We start from the raw sequence: 19,906 nt of genomic DNA on the forward strand, positions 1-19,906 counted from the left end.
CCCATCCCACTCGTGCTCTCTTGCTCTCTCAAATAAATAAATCTTTAAAAACAAAATCCGGTAGCACTGGCTGTTAACATGCAACTAATGAATCGTTGAACACTACATCAAAAACTAATGATGGACTGTATGTTGGCTAACTGAACATAATAATAAAAAATAAATCCTGTAGGGGCCCCTGGGTGGCTCAGTCGGCTCAGCGTCTGCCTTTGGCTCAGGTCATGATCACAGGGTCCTGGGATCGAGCCCCGCATCCAGCTCCCTGCTCAGCAGGGAGCCTGCTTCTCCCTCTCCCTGTCTGCCACTCCCCCTGCTTGTGCTCACTCACTCACTGTCAAGTAAATAAAATGTTAAAAAAAAAAATCCTGTAAGCTTTGAAAAAAACAAGCTCAGTGCTTTAGGACATGGGACAATATGAGTGTTTTGTTGTATTTTCCACTTTAGATACACATTTATGTAGTCTAAAAAGCAAGACAGAACTTTCCAAATTTAAAATTAGGTGATAGTGGATAGCCCTGACTCGAGTTTTTATAAAGTTTACTACCCTTCTCCCCCACCCCATCTCTCCAGAATGAAGGGTGATAGCATTTAAAGGTTGACCCAGATACACCAGCTGTTACTAGGGCAGGGCGTGGACTTTAATGGTAAAAAACTAAACCAACAAAACAGAAAACAATTTCTCTGATGTAAGTGACTCAGAGTTGGGGGTAGCAGAATTCTTTTGGTGCAAGTTTTTTCAAAAGCTTTAACATGAAGTGAAAGCTATATAATTCCACATTTAAAATTAACTTCCCTTTTCTTGCCTCCTAACTTGTCATCATCCCTTAAAACTGACCAACTCAAGGGGCGCCCGGGTGGTTCATTCGGTTAAGCGACTGACTTGATTTCCAGCTTGGGTCATGATCTCAGGGTTGTGAGAGGTCATGTTCTCAGCGCAGAGCCTGCTGAAGATTCTCTCCCTATCTCTGCCCCTCCCCCGCCAAAGAAACAACTGACCAACTCTTCATTTTACCACCTAGCTCTTTCTCAACCCACCCTCTCTCCAGCCCTGCCACTGCCCTTCTTCCTCCCATTAATGTTGCCCCCAGAGAATCCATCAAAACACTTCTCAAATGTTCTTGACTGGCTTACAAACCTTTCGAACCCCTCTCCCCACCCGCCCCTCCCCTCCAGAGCACCGCCTCCACCTGAATCAACAGATGTGTCACCAGGGACCACACAAACCAAACATAAAGTGGACTTAACACCACCCTCAAAATTCCACCTAGCTAGATCTGTCTGCAGTCCTTCTGCCATTTTACCCCTCACATCTTACTCTCTGTTCATTTGGACTGGCTTAGTTCCCCCAGTAGAATGTGCTGGTCTAGCTCCAACACCTTTCTTGTGCTCCCTCATTCTGCAAGGCCCTTTCCATCCTTTCTTACCAGGCTACCCTGACTCACCCTAGAAGATCCAGCTTGGAAGGTGTTTCCTCCAGGATACATCCCCTGATGTCCTGGCTGTGCTGATCGTCCTGAAGTCCCCACAGCTCCCAGCAGAAACCAGTCAAGTGCACTTCCTGTGTTCAAATTAATCTGTTCTTGTCTCACTACCCAACTAGGCTGTTTTTATAAAGCCTGAGGACATGGACTGTCTTATTTACTTCTTTGCCCCAGAACCTCATACAATTTTGGCTCAAAAACGGTTTACCTGCATATAATTTGCTAAATTGAATTAAGAGAAAATGATCCTCTGTGAAAGTATATAATTGCATATATTCAACAGAATACACATTTTAAGTCATTTATCTATAAATATTTATTAAAATACCATTTTTCAACTTCATACTTAAGAAATATCAAAACTTGTAAACACTCAACCAGATGAGCCAACGAAAAGGACTGATAACAGTGTGAAGACAGTTGAACAACTGGAACTCTCCTACATCGCCGCCAGTATTTACTAAAGTCAAACCTGCAAACACCCTGTGCCCTGGCACCTCCAGTCCTGGGTATATGCCCAACGGCAATGAGTAAGAATGTTCTCAGCAGCATTATTCATAAGAGCCAGCCTCAGACTGGGACTAATTCCCACGTCCGGTAATACTAGAATGCTCGGATAAACTGGCATATTCAGACAGACACTACAGAGCAATGAAACAGAAGGAACTTCTAACGTGGCAACGAGGGCAGGGCTTTATGAAGTTCAAAGACAAGCTCAAGCAACCCCTGGGGACGAGATGTAAACAGTGGTTACATTTGGAGGCAGTGGCTGGGGCCCGTGAAGAGGCACCCATGCGGCCGCCTCCTGCGGGAGCTGCAACGTTCCCTCCCTGACCTGGGCAGCCGCCGCCCAGGAGAGCACGATGTCCAAGTCCAAGTTCACAAGTCCAAGTTCACACTTCAGAGCTGGCCCCTCAGGTGTGTGGTCATGTTGCAACAAAGGTCAGAAAAAAGAAAACCTGTGAACTAAACTCTTGGAAAAAAGCCAACATGCTAGAGGTAACAGGCATGAGAAAGTAAACTTACGATAAAAGGACCTTTGTCTCTTTGCTGTAACATGGAAAGGGATGTTTTCAAAAAGAATTATACTTTTTAAAATGTCCTTTTTATTCTAACGGTTACAACTTTGGCTTAAGGTTCGTGATACTGTTTCCAGATAATGTTCCACTGTTAACATAAACTAGGCAACTCCGTGATGTTACTTAGGCCAGTTACTCAAGCACTTGATCCACTCATTTGGCTACATTGTGAGAAAACTGCTCAACTCTGGCTTACGGGATTGCAGGAGTAATAGTCTAAAATTTTTATTTCAAACTATATTCCTTCTGTACTTTAACCTAAAACCTGCTGCCACCTTTTTAGTGATGACAGAAAATAAAATTCTTTAAAATACAGAAAATGCATTTCCTCCTAAGATTAAAAAAAGAAACCAAAAAACCAAAAACGGTGAGTACCCTAAAACAACTAATATACTTTGTCCTCCAGATTGTATTTTTGGTCGATGTGTCTGACGTTCTGAATATTAACTTCCAGTTCTGGGACTGAGTTTTAATATTAATAAATATTCAGTTTAGCCAAATACCTGGCAGGATTCCTCACTGAATATTTTGAGGGAAGTATATAAATAAAAAGATTAAATACCTTTAATCAAATACCTTTAAGAGCAAGAGAGAACAACAGTATCTAAAAATTATACATGTAAACACGCAGAATGAACTCTGGGCTACAGGATACGCAAGGCAAGAGTGGAAATATAGCCCTTTTCAACACAGAATATTTTCCACTACAATCTCATATATATATATATCAAACAAAACTAGATCATTAACCTACAAATCTTAGTATTACTTTCACCGAACTTCCGGAGTGGCTGACCCCCTATTCGTGGGGTAATACAGGTGGCGTGTGACACCATTTGTTTTTCCAAGACTTTTTCAACTTTCGACTTCGATGCTATCCCCTACAAGGCACAAGTCCAAGTGCTCATTAATCTGAGACTCCACAACCTCATTCTGACAGACGGGACAATCAACCATTCTGGCTGAGCTGCTGGGGTTCGGAGTCGCAGCTGTAGGATGGGGACTCCACTTTGGAGCATTTCCACCACTTTGTACTTGCTCTTTCTTGATAAAATAACTGTCAACAACAGTCTTGTCTTCTAGCCTGGCTCGTTTACTTGGGAACGTCTCTTCAGGCCCACTCACATCCTGGGGTGCAGTCACAGACGTTGATTGCGATGCTTTTAAAGAATTTCTCAGGGGTTTCTTCGAAGAGGTGACCCTTCTTTGAGAACCAGAAGAGACTGAGTTTTTAGCGATGTCACCAGCTGCTAGGCTTTTTGTTGGAGATCCATTCACACTTCGGAAGGCCTTCTGGCTGGCAACTGAGACTCTAGGAAAGTAGTTGCTTAAGACATTTTGGTGACTGGTAGTGAGAACAGGGGACACTAGAGGAGTTTTTTTACTCGAACCATTCTGTTCCAATTTCACCTCAATTTTAGAATTACGTCTAAGAGCTTTTGCTGAATGGTCTTGACTTAAAAGATCTTGGGTTTTATTAATAGCATATGGAGTGACAAACTTCCCAGATGAAGGCGAATTGCTCGTTTCTCCGAGAACATATCCTTTCCCGCTGAAAGGGATTAACAGTTGGGTCTCACCTCTGTTGAGTTTCTCTGCAAAAGAAGCAAAGGTTTTCTTGACTCAAAATTAATACAGCAACAAATGTTAAGCTAATGACCTATTAATGGGAGAAGGACAATCTGCAGCGGTCAGGGGGCTCTGGGATGGAGAGGACACAAAGGATAAAAAACATCTTCTATTCAGATAAGGAGTTCTATCATCCAAACACTACCAGCAAAGGAACTTTTACCTTGAAAATCACTTAGCATTCTTTTTTTTTTAAAGATTTTATTTATTTATTTATCTGACAGAGAGAGCGAGCGAGAGCAGGAACACAAGCAGGGGAAGAGGGGAAGGGAGAAGCAGGCTTCCTGCCAAGCAGGGAGCCGGATGCGGGCCTCGATCCCAGGACCCTGGGATCATGACCTGAGCCGAAGGCAGACACTTAACTGACTGAGCCACCCAGGTGCCCTGAAAATCACTTAGCATTCTTGAAGTTTAGTTCCAGAGGGAGAAGTCTGCTCCCACATTCTTACCTTTTCTCCTACTCCCACAGAATGAGGACATATAATCTCTCCACGTAAATTCTTCTCTAGCTTCTCCACTCACTGAACATTTTGGATTTGGGAAGAGTAGCTTATTATGTTTCTGGATCCAACCAACAAATTCCCAAGGGAAGAAGCATTAACTTTAGTGACCTGGTTCCCTCTTCAAAAGGCAGTTACTCTGAACTTCATAGGAAAGGGATAAATCTTGAAGATGAAGTACCAGCACATACATGTCATATCCTTTTCCCATTCTTCTCCAATGAAAATACATACATCAACAGCAGAAGTCACTCGGCTAGAATCCAACTGATAGGAAGGGCTGGGGTCAGGACTAATTCCGGGCATTGTTATTTGAATTATTGTTTTTATTGTGACAATCATTTTGCCTTCTGTTTCCCAATGACTCATCAAGTCAAGACAGGGAAAGGGACTTTACCCGCCAATATTATCCGTGGAAACTATTTCTACTTTAACTCACATCTACATCGAGCGAAGTACATTTTTCTACCATCACTTCATAAACGGGGATTTTTTTCCTAAGGCCATGCTTACAAATATCTCTAGGAGAAAGAATCCTCCTTAAGCCCGTCCTAGCAGCAGTGCTCCAGAGGCCAGCTCTGGCTTCACGTGGTGAACCGCGGTCCCAGCCAAGGGGGAAGCACGGACAGCAAGCTACCTTTATCTTCTGGGGCTGTTGGCGGCGTCCCCAGTGCTGTCTTTCCTCTGCCCTTCCTGGAGTAGTTCTCTGGCTCCTTGATTTTGATGTAAGTGCCGCCGCAGGTCTTCTGGTGCTCGGCCCACCAGTAGTCGTGAGCAGAGGGCGCCCGGTTGGTGGCGCGCTTGACGTAGCCATAGTAGGGCTTCCTGTCCCTGCACGGGCCGCTGCAACGCCACCAGTGTCGCCGGTACTCGTCCACCTCGTCGTGGAAAGTGTGGCACACCTGGGCAGGAGAGAGCGCTCAGCGTTAAGGGGGCGAGCCCACCAGCGTAAGAAAACTGGTAAGCGGCCTTCCACTGTTGGAACCCTCCGGTTTCTGAGAGCTCCCTGCGGTGACGCTTTGGGCAGGACAGCGACTAGCCTTGGCTTCTGTGCAAAAGCTCCTTTTAATGGGCTAGCAGCAGCTAACACTTCATGAACTGTCTAAAGACAGACAGATGGGAGGTTAGAAGACAAAAAAAAAAAATTTTAACCCATAAAAGCCCCTATCAATGCTAAAACCTTTAGAAACCAAATTTTAAAATAATCAAAAATTATGATAAAGACACAGTTTCATATAATGCCGAATTGTTCCCCCTGCTCAACTGATACTTTCCCCCACAGGTCACACTCCCAAGGAGTCCTGGACGATCTCCTATAAATGCCCCACTCCACCTACACAAGCCTCTTGCCTGATGCAGCCTCTGCGACACCCACTCCACATTCTCGAAGCTCTTTGCTCGTGTCTGTACTGAGCCTTACGGGGCATCATTTTATCTGCTTAAGGTGAAAAGCTCCCCAGATTTCAACTGTCTTCATCTCTGTGTCCCTAGCAGCTAATACAGGCTCCAGCACAGTGAAGGTGCTCAGTCAGTATTTGCTGCCTGACTTAATGAAAAGCTTCATTCATTGATTCAAAGAAAATTCTCTGCAAATGGGCTTTGCAGTCCTTACACAGGATCCTTTAGTTGCACCCTCTAGAAGAACCCTACTTACAGATGAAAGCGGTCTGGATGAGAGGAAAGTTAGCCCTCCCACCTTGGTGGCCCTGAGGATAGCAGGGCACCACTGAAAAACCGATAATCCTAAATAACTCCTCGTACCTTTTTCTTCTGTCTTCTCGTAGAACATTACTACTGTACAAGATAAGGAGCATCCATAGGTGAGATTTTTTTTTTTTCTTTTTAACCAAAGACCTTTAACTTTCTAACAATTTCCCCAAGGGAAAGAATGTAAAGCCTTCTACAACTCTACAGCTAAGTTTTATACTGGCTCTCCATCCTAAGCAAAACACCTCTCTGACTTGCCAAGCATGCCAACAGTACACGTTATGTTCGGTGCACAAGACCCTGGAGGGTGGGGGTTTGGGGACAAAGAGCTACGGAACACCTGCCTTCTCCCTTATGTTGAGAATTCTTCACTTAATTCACTGGTCAAACAGCCAGGGCACTGGATCTGTTTTGCTTCAAATTCCTGTAACTCCTACAGCCTGGGATGTGACTTCTTTAACGATGTCGTCACTAAAATAAAACTATGCAACTGGATGCCCTGTGGAGTTTGTTATAACAGGATGTAACCTGTAAAAGCAAGGGGTGTCCACTCGGTAAAACCTCTCCTAAGTGAAAACACACAGACGTGCAAGATAAAAGAATATATCCTCTTCCAACTGAACAATAGGAAGTATACCAGGACTTTGCTTAAAGTGAAAACGCTAATGAGGAAACTAAAAGCCTTTTGTACCAGCAACTCCACAATTCTTTTGTTAATGCAGGCCACTTTCTTATGTTGAAGTAACTCTGTTTGATAATACACGAGCTCTCTGGAAAATTAAAGCCAACAGCTAGAAAAAAATATACAGAAGGTGAGCACTTTCCATTTTCCACCACACTGGCCTTTATTGCAGGAAATAATCTTTGCAGGAACGAATATTCTATTTAGTTCAATCCAGTGCAGTACCCATTAAGCCCTAGTGGGGGTGCTGCATCACACGTCTTATACAACGATGTGCAAAGCTAAGAGCCGCCCTGTGTGCAGAGGTGGGAAAGTAGAATAAAATACTGTAAAAGGTCAAAGAGCTGCTGAGGACATTCAAAGGACGGAGCAGTCCTGGCCCGCCACAAAGACGCAGGGCATGTGACAGAGCAGAGAGGAAGTGGCGCATGTGAGGGAGAGGATGTGTGAGGAGCGGCACGGGGGCTGCAAAGTTCCCTCAGAAGCCAGACAAGCTGGGGGCTGTGAGAGGCAGGAGAAAAGGAACAGTACGGTCACCTAATAAAATGAATCCGTAATAATAAAAGCACCTAGTATTTTAACTTGTACTCAAACCGGGCTACAATGTTTTGTGTGTATTTTCTCCTTTAATCCTCAAGGACCCGCAGGTAAGTATCCTTACTGCCCTCACTGCCTCCTCCTGCGTGAGGCCCCACCGTTCGCCATCCGTGGAGCCAGCATCGGAACCCTGGCATCAGACTCCTGGGTTTTTTGACCCCAGGCTCTGCTTCCTACAGTATCACGCAGAAATATGAATCCAGGAAGGCTTCTGGTGATGGCAACGACCCATGAAATGGCAGCACATTCAGGAACGATCAAAGGAGGAGACTATCACAAGGAAAGGAAGCTAAGGGACAGTTGTAATGACCCAGAGGTAGTGCAGGCCTGCAGCCACTTCTGCATCCAGTGTCGCCCTAGCTATGCTCAGAGGCCTTGGGGGGCCGCGGTGAGGCCCAGCCCGAGACGAGCCAGTCAGCGTCTCTTCGCCCGTCTTATCACTCACTGTGGAAAATCCTCAAAGACAGTATTTATTCCTACCTGTTGTCTATTTTTAGTTAAATCCCAAGGTTTACTGAATAAACTACTAAAAATCATAAATGTTATACTTGTTTAATATTTAGTAAACTAATTACTTAAATTAGTAAATGTTATATTTATTTATTATTTAAATCATATACCGTTATATTGGCTCCAGTCAGGCGATTGATGCGATGCATATGTTTACAAAACTCTGGGCCGTGCCCCTCCCGGTCTTTATCATTATTAGTGACAAATAAATAGGCATGTATCATTTCATGCAAGAGGGTCTGAAACAGAAAACAATTTGTTAGGGTGCTTTTGAAAATAAAAATGCATTTTCTTACTCTACCTGGGGGTCTTAACTCTGTTTGGATCACGGGCTCCTTTCAGAAATTGACAGAAGTCATGAACTGTCTTTCTAGAAAAATTACATACACATACATTCACAAAACTTTGCATATATGCTCCGAAGCTCTGCAAATCCCAGGTTAAGAACTCTGTTCCAAGAAAAGCCTTTTTAACTCTTCATCAAAACCCAAAAGGAAAGATCAATGAACTCAACTACATAAAAACTTTAAAATTCTGGGGCGCCTGGGTGGCTCAGATGGTTAAGCATCTGCCTTCGGCTCAGGTCATCATCCCAGCGTCCTGGGATCGAGTCCCGCATCAGGCTCCCTGCTCGGCAGGGAGCCTGCTTCTCCCTCTGCCTCTCTCTCTGTCTCTGTCTCTAATGAATAAATAAATAAAATCTTTAAAAAAAAAACTTCAAAATTCTGTGTGGGGGAGAAAACACAGTGACTGAAAAGACCAATTCAGAATGATATATGTGCAATGCATCTCTCAGGCTACTAATTTTTTTTTAAAGATTCTATTTATTTATTTGAGAGAGAGAGTGAGAGAGAGAAAGAGCACAAGAGGGGGGAGCGGGAGAGGGAGAAGCAGACTCCCTGCCGAGCAGGTAGCCCGATGCGGGACTCGATCCCGGGACTCCAGGATCATGACCTGAGCCGAAGGCAGTCGCTTAACCAACTGAGCCACCCAGGCGCCCTCAGGCTACTAATTCTTAAAACATGAAGAGCTACGAAAGTCAACACAAGATGACCAACAACCCAATTTTCCAGTGGGCCAAGGTCATAGATGGGTTCACAGAAAAAGAGATATAAAGTCTCTGTCATTGCTATAGAAACCAAATTTTAAAATGATAAAAAATTAGGATAAAGCATAAACATGAAAAAAAATGTGCACTTCATTTATAAAAGCAAATACAAACTAATGCTACACCAGTAGGCCACTCCTGCTTATCTAGAGTAGCAAAACTCCTGAAGTTTGACACAATTAGTAAAGCTAAGGAAAAAAACATTCCCATCTATCTCTGATGGGACTGAAAAATGGTACACACCCTCACAGAGGAGAATTTGGTAACATCTCACAAAATTACAAATGCATTTATCCTCTGACCCAGCAATCCCGAGACTAATAAGAAAGGTCATGTGTACCAGGTATTTTCATTGTGGCACTGTTTATAAGGTTAACACTGGAAGTAAGTGTTTAGCAATAGGGGCCTGGCTGAAGGAACTAGGGAAAATCCACATCACAGAATTCTATACAGACTTAAAGAATGAAAAAGATCTCTATGAAATCATTTGGAGAAACCTACAGGGTATACTGTTTAAATGGAAAGGACAAAGTACAGAAGAACCTACACAGTATTTTGTATGTTAGGTGATTGGGAGAGGGAATAAGAATGGACATAAATATCTGCAAAACAGGGGCACCTGGGTGGCACAGCTGGTTAAGCATCTGACTCTTGGTTTCAGCTCAGGTCACGATCTCAGGGTTGTGAGATTGAGCCCCGTATCTGGCTCCACACTCAGCACAGAGTCTGCCTGAGGTCCTGTCTCCCTCTCCCTCACCCCTCCTGGAGGCTCATGCTCGCTCACTCTCTCAAATAAATAAATCTTTAAAAAAAAATTTGCAAAACAGAAAAATGAAACAAAAAAGAAACTAATAACAACAGTATCCTACAGTAGTCAGGAAGTTCAGCATAGAGAGGGATGGGGTAGGACAACATTTCTGTGTGTATAGCTTTCTATAGTTTTGGGATTTTTGAATCATGTAAAATTTCGAAACAAACAAGAAAACCTACTGCTCTAGTGAATAGCATTTGATGGTAAATCCTGTGATTGGCCCAAATTTCATCTGAATTTACATAAATCTTCTTTGAATTAAAACAACAGCCTACTGCTCATTTCCACACCAAGGATGCAGAAGTGTAGGTGCAAAATTCACAAAAGTATTTAAGGCTGCTATTTAATAATGTATCCTAAAGAAATATGAATACATTTTTTAAAAAGTGAAAGTCACAGGGCGCCTGGGTGGCTTGGTTGGTTAACCGTCTGCTTTCGGCTCAGGTCATGATCTCAGGGTCTTGGGATCAAGCCCTGTGTCCGGCTCTCTACTCAGCAGGGAGCCTGCTTCTCCCTCTCACTTGCCCTTTGTGCCCTCCCTCTCTCTCTTTCTCAAATAAATAAATAAAATCTTAAAAAATATATATGCTTAAAAAAAAGTGAAAGTCATAAAGGTCTTCAAGAGCAAACCTTGTTCATAATTTTTTTTACAAAGAATTTCCATCAGAAGAACTAGACTGCCATCAATGAACCACAGTCTTATCAAATTACGCTGAACAGAAAAATGGGTGAATCAAACATTTTAACTTGGTCATTACGAAAACATCCCTTTTAAAATTATCAACTCCGGGGGGCGCGTGGGCGGCTCAGTCGTTAGGCGTCTGCCTTCCGCTCAGGTCATGATCCCAGGGTCCTGGGATCAAGCCCCACATCGGGCTCCCTGCTCTGCAAGGGGCCTGCTTCTCCCTCTCCCACTCCCCCTGCTTTGTGTTCCCTCTCTCGCTGTCTCTCTCTCTGTCAAATAAATAAAATCTTAAAAAAAAAAAAAAAATCTTTAGTCTGATACAAGTTTTCTGTTATTGTTTGAATGATAATACTTTTTTCCAACCTTCTACATTTAATGCATGTATGTCATTATCTTAAGCACATCTCTTTTCATCTAGTATGTCATTTCATGTCTTTAATTAGTGCTTAGTCCATCTACATTTAATATAATTACTGATATTGTGTTTATGCCTTTTTTTTTTTGCAGGGTTTTGTTCCTTTATTCCTTTTTTTTATTATTTCTGCTGTACCATTTTACACTTAGTAACCATTTACTTTTTTTCTAATTATTGGTAAAAAGCATGTAACATAAAATTTACCATCTTAACTATTTTTAAGTGTACAGTTCTGGAATATGAAGTATATTCACATTGTTCTGAAACCCATTACCTTTCACTATCCTTAAAAACACCATCTTTCATATTTCCAAGCATGTTTTAACATATTTCCCATCTAATCTCTACCACCCTACCCTCTTTCATGCATACGTTTCAAGTGACATAACTGGGGCAAGACCAGTCACACTGGGTGCATCTTGGGGAATTTCAGGCATCTTCTAGACTCAACTAACCATAATCTGGGAGCTCCCACTGCTCCATTTTGCTAGTGAAGCGTGCCCTTGCCCACGCTGGTGGTTATACCAGCTCAGGTAGATATTCTGGGAGGGCGGCACCATGGTGGCTGAACTATCAAAATTTGTGTGCCTCAGTAGGAAGATATGGGTCCTAATTTTTTCTCTGCTCCTAAATATGTAACTTCAACCAGTTACTTAGCCCTCTGAACCTTAACATCCTCATTTATAAAAAGGAGGACAACACACATTGTACAAAAACAGGGTTGTTGTGAAGATCAAATTAGATAATATACCTGAAAGCCTTTAGCTGTGAAGAACTATAAAAATATAAGGTAATCATTAACAGGTGCCCTGCAGTTAAAGTTTGCAATGACAAAAAACAAGTTTTTGGTTTTTTTTTTACATTACAGGTTAACTCACAGCAGCCTAGATCAGTAATAAGCATTTTTAATTACTCAGCTAAGAATCAAGTTTATGCAAACAATACCTCTACGAGATCCTTTCTTGGTCTCAACTTTAAAAGAGGTTCACTGAGACGGATGGAACACATTCCACCCCTCCCTTCATAGCTGCATATCCCAGCACACCTGGAAAACAACCACCACAAAAGCATCATTCACCTAATATACACAAAAGAGAAATACAGATGAAAGAGTAAATCCTTATACATTCTCGGGCAGTTCACACTAGTGTACCTTCTTTGTTAGGAGATACTTGCATTTCCCCCCAGTGAGAGAGATTTGTCAACAGTACTGCATCCCTTGCCCTAGCCAGGCAGGCTGCAGGAGCCCGAAGAGGACAATCCTGTTCTGCTCCCAGTCTCCTCCCTACAAACTATAATCAGTCTGTGTTAACAGCCAGATCTCCATTAGCACATCTCTAAAACTGTAATCGAAGCCTTTATGAAGATTTGTTCTTTAAGCACAGTTTCGTGTCATATCTTAATATGTCTTACTTTAGGCTGTTTTGTATCCCTTCAAAAACAAGCACCTGGCATACAACCCCATCTTAAACTTGTTAATTCCGTTCATGTGCAGGAACAAGTTATTTCAAACCGGGATTTCTCAACCTTAGTGCACATCCTTTTAGAGGCATCCCCGAAGATCCTTTGGGTCCAGAAATATGGAAACGTCAACCCCATGCCCCTTCTAACACCTGAGCTCACTAGTAAGTGGGGATATCTCAAGGAGCATAGAAGAGGACAACACACATCCTTGGGAGACTTCGCTGCCTCCTCGGCATTCTTTCTTAGGGGCTGACTGGTTGCTTCTCCCTCCTGGGTCAGAAATGTGTTAATTTATTTTCAAATCAGAGGAGATCCAAAGACACATCCTTTTCTCTCACTGTGTCCTCTACAAACCAAACTGTTCCCGGGACGGGACACACGGTTTCTTAAAGTTGCTCGAGCGGGAGAGAGACAGAGTAGGGAAGAGAGAGATACACCGAGAGGAGCTGCCGGTCCAAAACAAGACCCCCGGGCCCATCGGGGCGGAGAAAGAAGAGAAGCCCAGGGCCGGGGGCTGCAGGGAAGCTGCCAGCCGCCCTCGTTTCCCCAGCGGGGCTCGGGACTCACAGGGTCATTCGCATGCTCCACTTCACCTCGACGGCCTCCAGCTGGCCCCAGAAGAACTGATCGTTGAACTGCACAAACAGGGCCTGCAAATCCGGGGTTGGGTCCACCAACTCCCAGGACGCGTCCACCAGCGACAGGGGCGCCTGGGCCCGGTCGCGCTCCGAACCCTGCAAGTTCCACTCCTCCTGAAGCCGTAGTGCCAGCACCAGATCCTCATCCATCACGGCCGGTGTCCGCCGGCGTTAAGCTGGCCCCACGTCTCCGAAGCTCCGAGGGCCTGGTAGAGCTCCTAGGAGATACCGGCTCTCGGGCGGCTCTCGGGCGGCTCTCGGGCCGCCCGCCGGTCTCGCGAGAACTCAGGAATAACCGGCTCTAGAACGAGAACTGAGTTTGCCCCAAACGCCGAAGCCAAGATTCTGGGGCTTAAAAAAGAGAATTCGGCATGACACCTCCTAGTGGGCTCAAAACGTGGGTTCCCAGGGCTTGGACTCCAGGGAGGTTTCAGGAAACTGGTTACCGCCTTACGCTTCGCCGCTAACTTCAAGCACCAACGTCACGCTCAGCCCATGCGCAGTACCCACGTCCCTCTGCCTCGCCCTCCACTCGCTTCCGCAATAGCGCCCCCGGCGCATGAGCCCTAGGCGGCGGGCGTTCCTGCGCAGGCGCGGTGTCTGCGCCCGGCCCCTGCGCAGGCGCGGTGTCTGAAGCTCAGACCCGGGCGCAGGCGTACTCGTCTCTCTTCCATCCTGCTTCCTCAGCCCTGCAGCTCGGCGGGGCTTGGGTGGGTCTCCACAGCGGCGGCACCGGCGGCGGCGATAGTGACAGTGACTGCGTGAGTCTCGGACGGAAATGGCGATGGCGATGTCGGACAGTGGGGCGACCCGCCTGCGGCGGCAGCTGGAGTCAGGGGGCTTTGAGGCGCGGCTGTACGTGAAGCAGCTCTCGCAGCAGTCGGACGGGGACCGGGACCTGCAGGAGCACCGGCAGCGCATCCAGGCGCTGGCGGAGGAGACGGCGCAGAACCTGAAGCGCAACGTCTACCAGAACTACCGGCAGTTCATAGAGACGGCTCGCGAGATCTCCTACCTGGAGAGCGAGATGTATCAGCTCAGCCATCTGCTGACCGAGCAGAAGAGCAGCCTGGAGAGCATCCCGCTTACCCTGCTGCCGGCTGCCGCCGCCGCTGGCGCTGCTGCGGCCTCCGGAGGGGAGGAAGGGGGAGGTGGCGCGGGGGGCCGAGACCACCTGCGGGGCCAGACTGGCTTTTTTCCCACTCCCGGGGGTGCCTCCCGCGACAGTTCGGGCCAGGGCGAGGAAGGGAAGCAGCGCACTCTTACCACCCTGCTCGAGAAGGTGGAAGGCTGCAGGCATCTGCTGGAGACGCCGGGGCAGTACCTGGTGTACAACGGGGACCTGGTGGAATACGAGGCTGACCACATGGCCCAACTGCAGCGGGTGCACGGCTTTCTCATGAACGACTGTTTGCTGGTGGCCACCTGGCTGCCACAGCGGCGGGGGATGTATCGCTACAACGCCCTCTATCCCCTGGATGGTTTGGCCGTGGTCAATGTCAAGGACAACCCGCCCATGAAGGACATGTTCAAGCTGCTAATGTTTCCCGAGAGCCGTATTTTTCAGGCGGAAAATGCTAAAATCAAACGAGAGTGGCTGGAAGTGCTGGAGGAAACCAAGAGGGCCCTCAGTGAAAAAAGACGAAGGGAGCAGGAGGAGGCCGCGGCCCCTCGAGGACCGCCCCAGGTGACTTCCAAGGCCAGTAACCCATTTGAGGATGAAGACGACGACGAACCAGCTATTCCTGAGGTAGAAGAAGAGAAGGTGGATCTCTCAATGGAATGGATCCAGGAGTTGCCTGAAGACCTGGATGTCTGTATTGCCCAGAGGGACTTTGAAGGAGCCGTTGACCTGCTGGATAAGTTGAACCATTACCTGGAGGATAAGCCCAGTCCACCTCCTGTAAAAGAACTAAGGGCCAAAGTGGATGAGCGGGTCCGGCAGCTCACCGAGGTGCTCATGTTTGAGCTCTCACCAGATCGTTCCCTGAGAGGTGGTCCCAAGGCTACTCGAAGGGCAGTTTCTCAACTAATCCGGCTTGGCCAGTGCACAAAGGCTTGTGAGCTGTTTTTGAGAAACAGGGCAGCAGCTGTGCACACTGCAATTCGTCAGCTTCGCATCGAAGGCGCCACCTTACTCTACATTCATAAGCTGTGCCATGTCTTCTTCACCAGCCTTCTTGAGACTGCCCGGGAATTTGAGACGGATTTCGCAGGCACTGACAGTGGCTGCTACTCTGCCTTTGTGGTCTGGGCGAGGTCGGCCATGGGCATGTTCGTGGATGCTTTTAGCAAGCAGGTGTTTGATAGTAAGGAGAGCCTCTCTACCGCGGCTGAGTGTGTGAAAGTGGCAAAGGAGCATTGTCAGCAACTGGGTGACATCGGACTCGACCTCACCTTCATCATCCATGCCCTTCTGGTGAAAGACATCCAAGGAGCCTTGCACAGTTACAAAGAAATCATCATCGAAGCCACTAAGCATCGCAACTCTGAGGAGATGTGGAGGAGGATGAACTTGATGACCCCAGAGGCCCTGGGCAAGCTCAAAGAGGAGATGAAGACTTGTGGGGTCCGAAACTTTGAGCAGTACACCGGGGATGACTGCTGGGTGAACCTGAGTTACACCGTGGTTGCCTTCACCAAACAGACCATGGGTTTCTTGGAAGAAGCCCTGAAGCTGTATTTCCCAGAGCTGCACATGGTACTTTTGGAGAGCCTGGTGGAAATCATTTTGGTTGCCGTGCAGCATGTGGATTACAGCCTTCGGTGTGAGCAGGATCCGGAGAAAAAGGCTTTTATCAGACAGAATGCATCCTTTCTCTATGAGACCGTCCTCCCTGTGGTGGAGAAAAGATTTGAAGAAGGTGTGGGGAAACCCGCCAAGCAACTCCAGGACCTGAGGAATGCATCCAGACTTATTCGTGTGAACCCTGAAAGTACAACGTCAGTGGTCTGATGCCCATGGCGCTGTGTCTATGTATGCGTATATATTGCTTATATATTATTTATATTTATATTACGTTGCATTAGCATATTCTTTATAGTTTTAAACACAGCTTAAAAATAAAAGACGCCCTCTCAAATAGAAATGCAGAATCAAAAGGAAAAAGAAAAAAAAGTTAAAATTAAGCCCAAATAACAGAACATTGGAATTATTAAAACATACACTTTCCTTTTAAATTATGCTCTCTAATGAATATATTGTCACACTACAGCATTTCAGGGTATCCTTTTGGGTCAAAACACACTTTCTTCCAGTCTATATTATGCAGTCCGGAGAAATCGTATCTATAAATATGTAGAGTTTAAGTATGTTGTGAGGTTTCCCAGTTCACTAAAATGTTAGGTCCTCTTAAAGAGTACAGTGCCATACAAAATACCCTTCTTCATACACTTCCCCAACTTAAAATGTGATCGAACAATTTCGGGAAAAGAAAGGAACTGAGAACATCGGTTTTAGGGTAAATTTCGGTCAAAAGAATTCCTTCTGCCAGTGGCTAATTTGTGGACTCAAATACTTGGGTCCTTATAGAATACAAGGGGACGCTTTCATAAAAACAGCTCAGCAAACATTGCCATTGTAATTTGAGTGGCTAATAATTTTCACTGCTAATTAGCGGCTTTCTAATACTTGATTTGGGAGCATTTATATGAATCTTAAGGACTGTGGTAAATTTTCTTTCCACATATTCCTGAACTGTGTGAATTCCCAGCCGCAGTTTTTGTTCTTATCATACTAAAAAAATTAAAATGATTAAAAGAAAACCACCCAAACAGGACAGACTGAGGAAGCTGGCAGCGGCCAGTGATTTTTAGCTGCCTTCCCCCACTTTCCTGATAAATTATATATATAGTGGCTCAGACGGGAGAAAAGTTTTCATTGAAATATTTATTTAGATTTCAGGGAGGATCTAGGATGGGAAATCACATGCAAACCCTACAGTGTTCTCAAGTCTGACTGCTTTGGGCAGAGATTTGGTTTTGTTTTTTTGTAACAAAGTGGAGAACAAAAAGGCGAGACAATGTGCCCAAAGCCAAGGGAGGAAAAGAACTTTGCTCCACTCTGGACTCCTACTAAAATGCTACATCCTGCCTTTTTCTTGTTTTGTGTTTTCCTTTGTTCTTAAAAGTAAATATAATGCTTACTTTAGATTGTTTAGTAAAACAAAAATAGCTAAAGAAATTGGAGCTTCCCAAGATTTCTGAACTACTGCTTCTGTTGTACATGGATTACATGGGATTCCCCATCTTTGAGAGAAATTGTGCTAAGATCCATTTTTATCTCCAGCCTCTAGTTGTGATTCTTGTCCAAAAGTGCCATTTCTGATGCCTAGGACTTCCAAAGGTCATGTCTTTTATCTGAATTCAAATACTGGTATTAAGACTGGAAATTATGTAAAACCTAAAATGGCTTCCAAGAGTGGCTTAGGGTTTGTGAAGCTCCTTGACTCAGTTACTCACTGCCAGAGGAGCCCTTTTATTTATTTTTAGCTATGCATTTTAAAAGTTGAAAATTATCAAAGTTACAGATTTTCTTTGATTACTTTTTTCACATAAATTTAGAATTTTCTAGATAATAACCATAACTGGGTATCTCAGCTGAGCAAAAACAGTTATAATTTGTCTTTTTTAAGATCACTGGAAACTTGAATTTGATAACAATGTTATGATTATTTTGTGCAACTTATGGTTTCTAAAATTATATTGTATAAAACACGTGTAAATATCTGATGCTGGGTCCATGGAATGATACTTCTGAAATCAAAACTTAAGGCATGAAGTTGTAAAAACTTAAGTGTGTGTACTCCGATATTTAAATGGTTGCTTCTTCATAGAACTGTCTGCTTTCTAAAACTGGAAGTACAGAATTTTCTTTGGGTAAAATTTGTGTGTTCCTTAAAGTTGTAGCTGAAGGAAGTCTGCTGGTGGTGATTCAGTTAGTGTGGGAAGTTGATCAAAGACCACCAGTATCATAATGTCTCTTCCCTCTAATTCTTGTTTCGTTAGACTCCAAAACAAGTCCTAAAAATTGAATGCAGGTAGAGTTTGTCCAAAAATATAGCACATATTGTAATATACCACTATAGAGTTGATTGCCTTTTCTTGTCTGCTTCAAACATAACACTGTCACTCGAGCTTGGAATCACAGACTTGATTGAACTAATTACTGTTGAAAAAAAGACACCCTGTGGAATTAAGTCTCTTTTTGATTAAAGCCTCATTTCACTTAAAGTGCTGAACACTTATTTTTGTTAAAAATACTACCTATAGTTAAATTATCGGCACTTGTATTTTGCAACTTGCTTACCTAGGATTGGGAATTTGGGACTTGACATGAGGTATAAAATCAGTATATGTACATTTTGCTTATTGATACGCTGTGATAGAGGGAATCTGAAATGTTTATCAAAATAAAGCTTAAAATTTTTCTTACACTGGATAAAATTGGTGTTACAGTGTTCTGTCTCTCTTTAATTAGGATTCAATATTCTTACGTTCTCGTTACAGAAATATTGGGGTTTTTTAAAAGATTTTATTTATTTGACAGAGAGCACACAAGCAGGGGGAGTGGCAGGCAGAAGGAGAGGGACAAGCAGACTCCCTCCTGAGCATGGAGCCCCGAAGGCAGACGCTTCATCAACTGAGCCACCCAAGTGCCCCTGAAATACTGTTTTGAGAGCCTAGGTTGTTTTTTTTGTTTTGTCTTTCTCTATGGGGATGACAGGTAGGAAGCTGTTAGCTATTTAAATATATGTTCTGCTTACTGTCAGAATTGTGATTAAATCAGATCTCAGTTTTTTTTTTTTTAGGACTACCTTAAATGGGAAATTTCAGATATACAAAATGAATTTGCTCTAAAAAGTGGATTTTATACCATCTGCACATCCCTAAATGAAGAAAATATAATGGAGGCCATATGACCTAGGAACTAGGAGCATAAAAGACAAGGGTCTGTTTTTTAATACATATAGATCCTGAGGGAACTTTCACATATAATTGATTTAAAACTATTTATTGAAAAATAAAAGTATTGAATGCTATGCCTTACATTGACTACAGTGTGGTGTGGGGTGGGGAGGACAAAATAAATTTGAGCATGCTTTCTCTGAAATTCTTAAGAATTGGAAAAATGGAGGGGCGCCTGGGTGGCTCAGTTGGTTAAGCGACTGCCTTCGGCTCAGGTCATGATCCTGGAGTCCCGGGATCGAGTCCCACATCGGGCTCCCTGCTCGGCGGGGAGTCTGCTTCTCCCTCTGACCCTCCTCCCTCTCATGCTCTCTGTCTCTCGTTCTCTCTGTCTCAAATAAATAAATTAAAAAAAAAAAAACTTTAAAAAAAGAAAAAAGAAAAAAGAATTGGAAAAATGGAGAATAAAAATTTGGAAAAACTAGGTTAGAGAGTAAATTAAATACACAATAGTGTGTTGCAGATTACATTAATTAAACAATTGCATGCAGACAGTGTGTTGTAAGAAAAAACCCAAAACAACCCTGTGCGTTGTCATTTTCATACTTAGTATTTCATGGGAATACTGAGAAGAGGGCAACGTGTTTTTGAGGAGTTTGGAGAGTCTTCATGGAATTGTTGGCATTTGAGCCA

At 44.2% G+C, this 19,906-nt stretch overlaps 2 protein-coding genes across 4 annotated transcripts; one reads left to right on the forward strand and one right to left on the reverse strand.

Moving 5' to 3' along the window:
- Positions 1-1,772: 1,772 nt before the first annotated feature.
- Positions 1,773-13,850, reverse strand: SPRTN (SprT-like N-terminal domain). Of its 3 annotated transcripts, XR_010412430.1 has the most exons (6): positions 13,236-13,849; positions 12,150-12,249; positions 8,296-8,424; positions 5,327-5,591; positions 4,639-4,956; positions 4,019-4,155 (listed from the first exon to the last, which is right to left on the reverse strand). XR_010412430.1 is itself a non-coding variant. In XM_045877832.3 (5 exons), the coding sequence occupies exons 1-5, from the start codon at positions 13,454-13,456 to the stop codon at positions 3,416-3,418; spliced, it is 1,455 nt and encodes a 484-aa protein (XP_045733788.1). In that variant the 5' UTR covers positions 13,457-13,843; the 3' UTR covers positions 1,773-3,415. The 3 variants fall into 3 exon arrangements, 2 of the variants coding, with proteins under 2 accessions (XP_045733788.1, XP_064450705.1); XM_045877832.3 differs by lacking the exon at positions 4,639-4,956 and having other exon boundaries at positions 1,773-4,155; positions 13,236-13,843; XM_064594635.1 differs by lacking the exon at positions 4,639-4,956 and having other exon boundaries at positions 3,999-4,177; positions 13,236-13,850.
- Positions 13,851-13,953: 103 nt separating this feature from the next.
- EXOC8 (exocyst complex component 8) lies at positions 13,954-18,751 on the forward strand. Its single transcript, XM_045877831.3, has one exon. The coding sequence runs from the start codon at positions 14,085-14,087 to the stop codon at positions 16,260-16,262; it is 2,178 nt and encodes a 725-aa protein (XP_045733787.1). The 5' UTR covers positions 13,954-14,084; the 3' UTR covers positions 16,263-18,751.
- The last annotated feature ends 1,155 nt before the right edge of the window (positions 18,752-19,906 follow it).

The sequence above is a fragment of the Mirounga angustirostris genome, unplaced genomic scaffold (genome assembly GCF_029215605.1).
Source record: "Mirounga angustirostris isolate CCGP_5_RB_7025 unplaced genomic scaffold, mMirAng1.0.hap1 SCAF_6, whole genome shotgun sequence".
Classification (NCBI taxonomy): Eukaryota; Metazoa; Chordata; class Mammalia; order Carnivora; family Phocidae; genus Mirounga; species Mirounga angustirostris.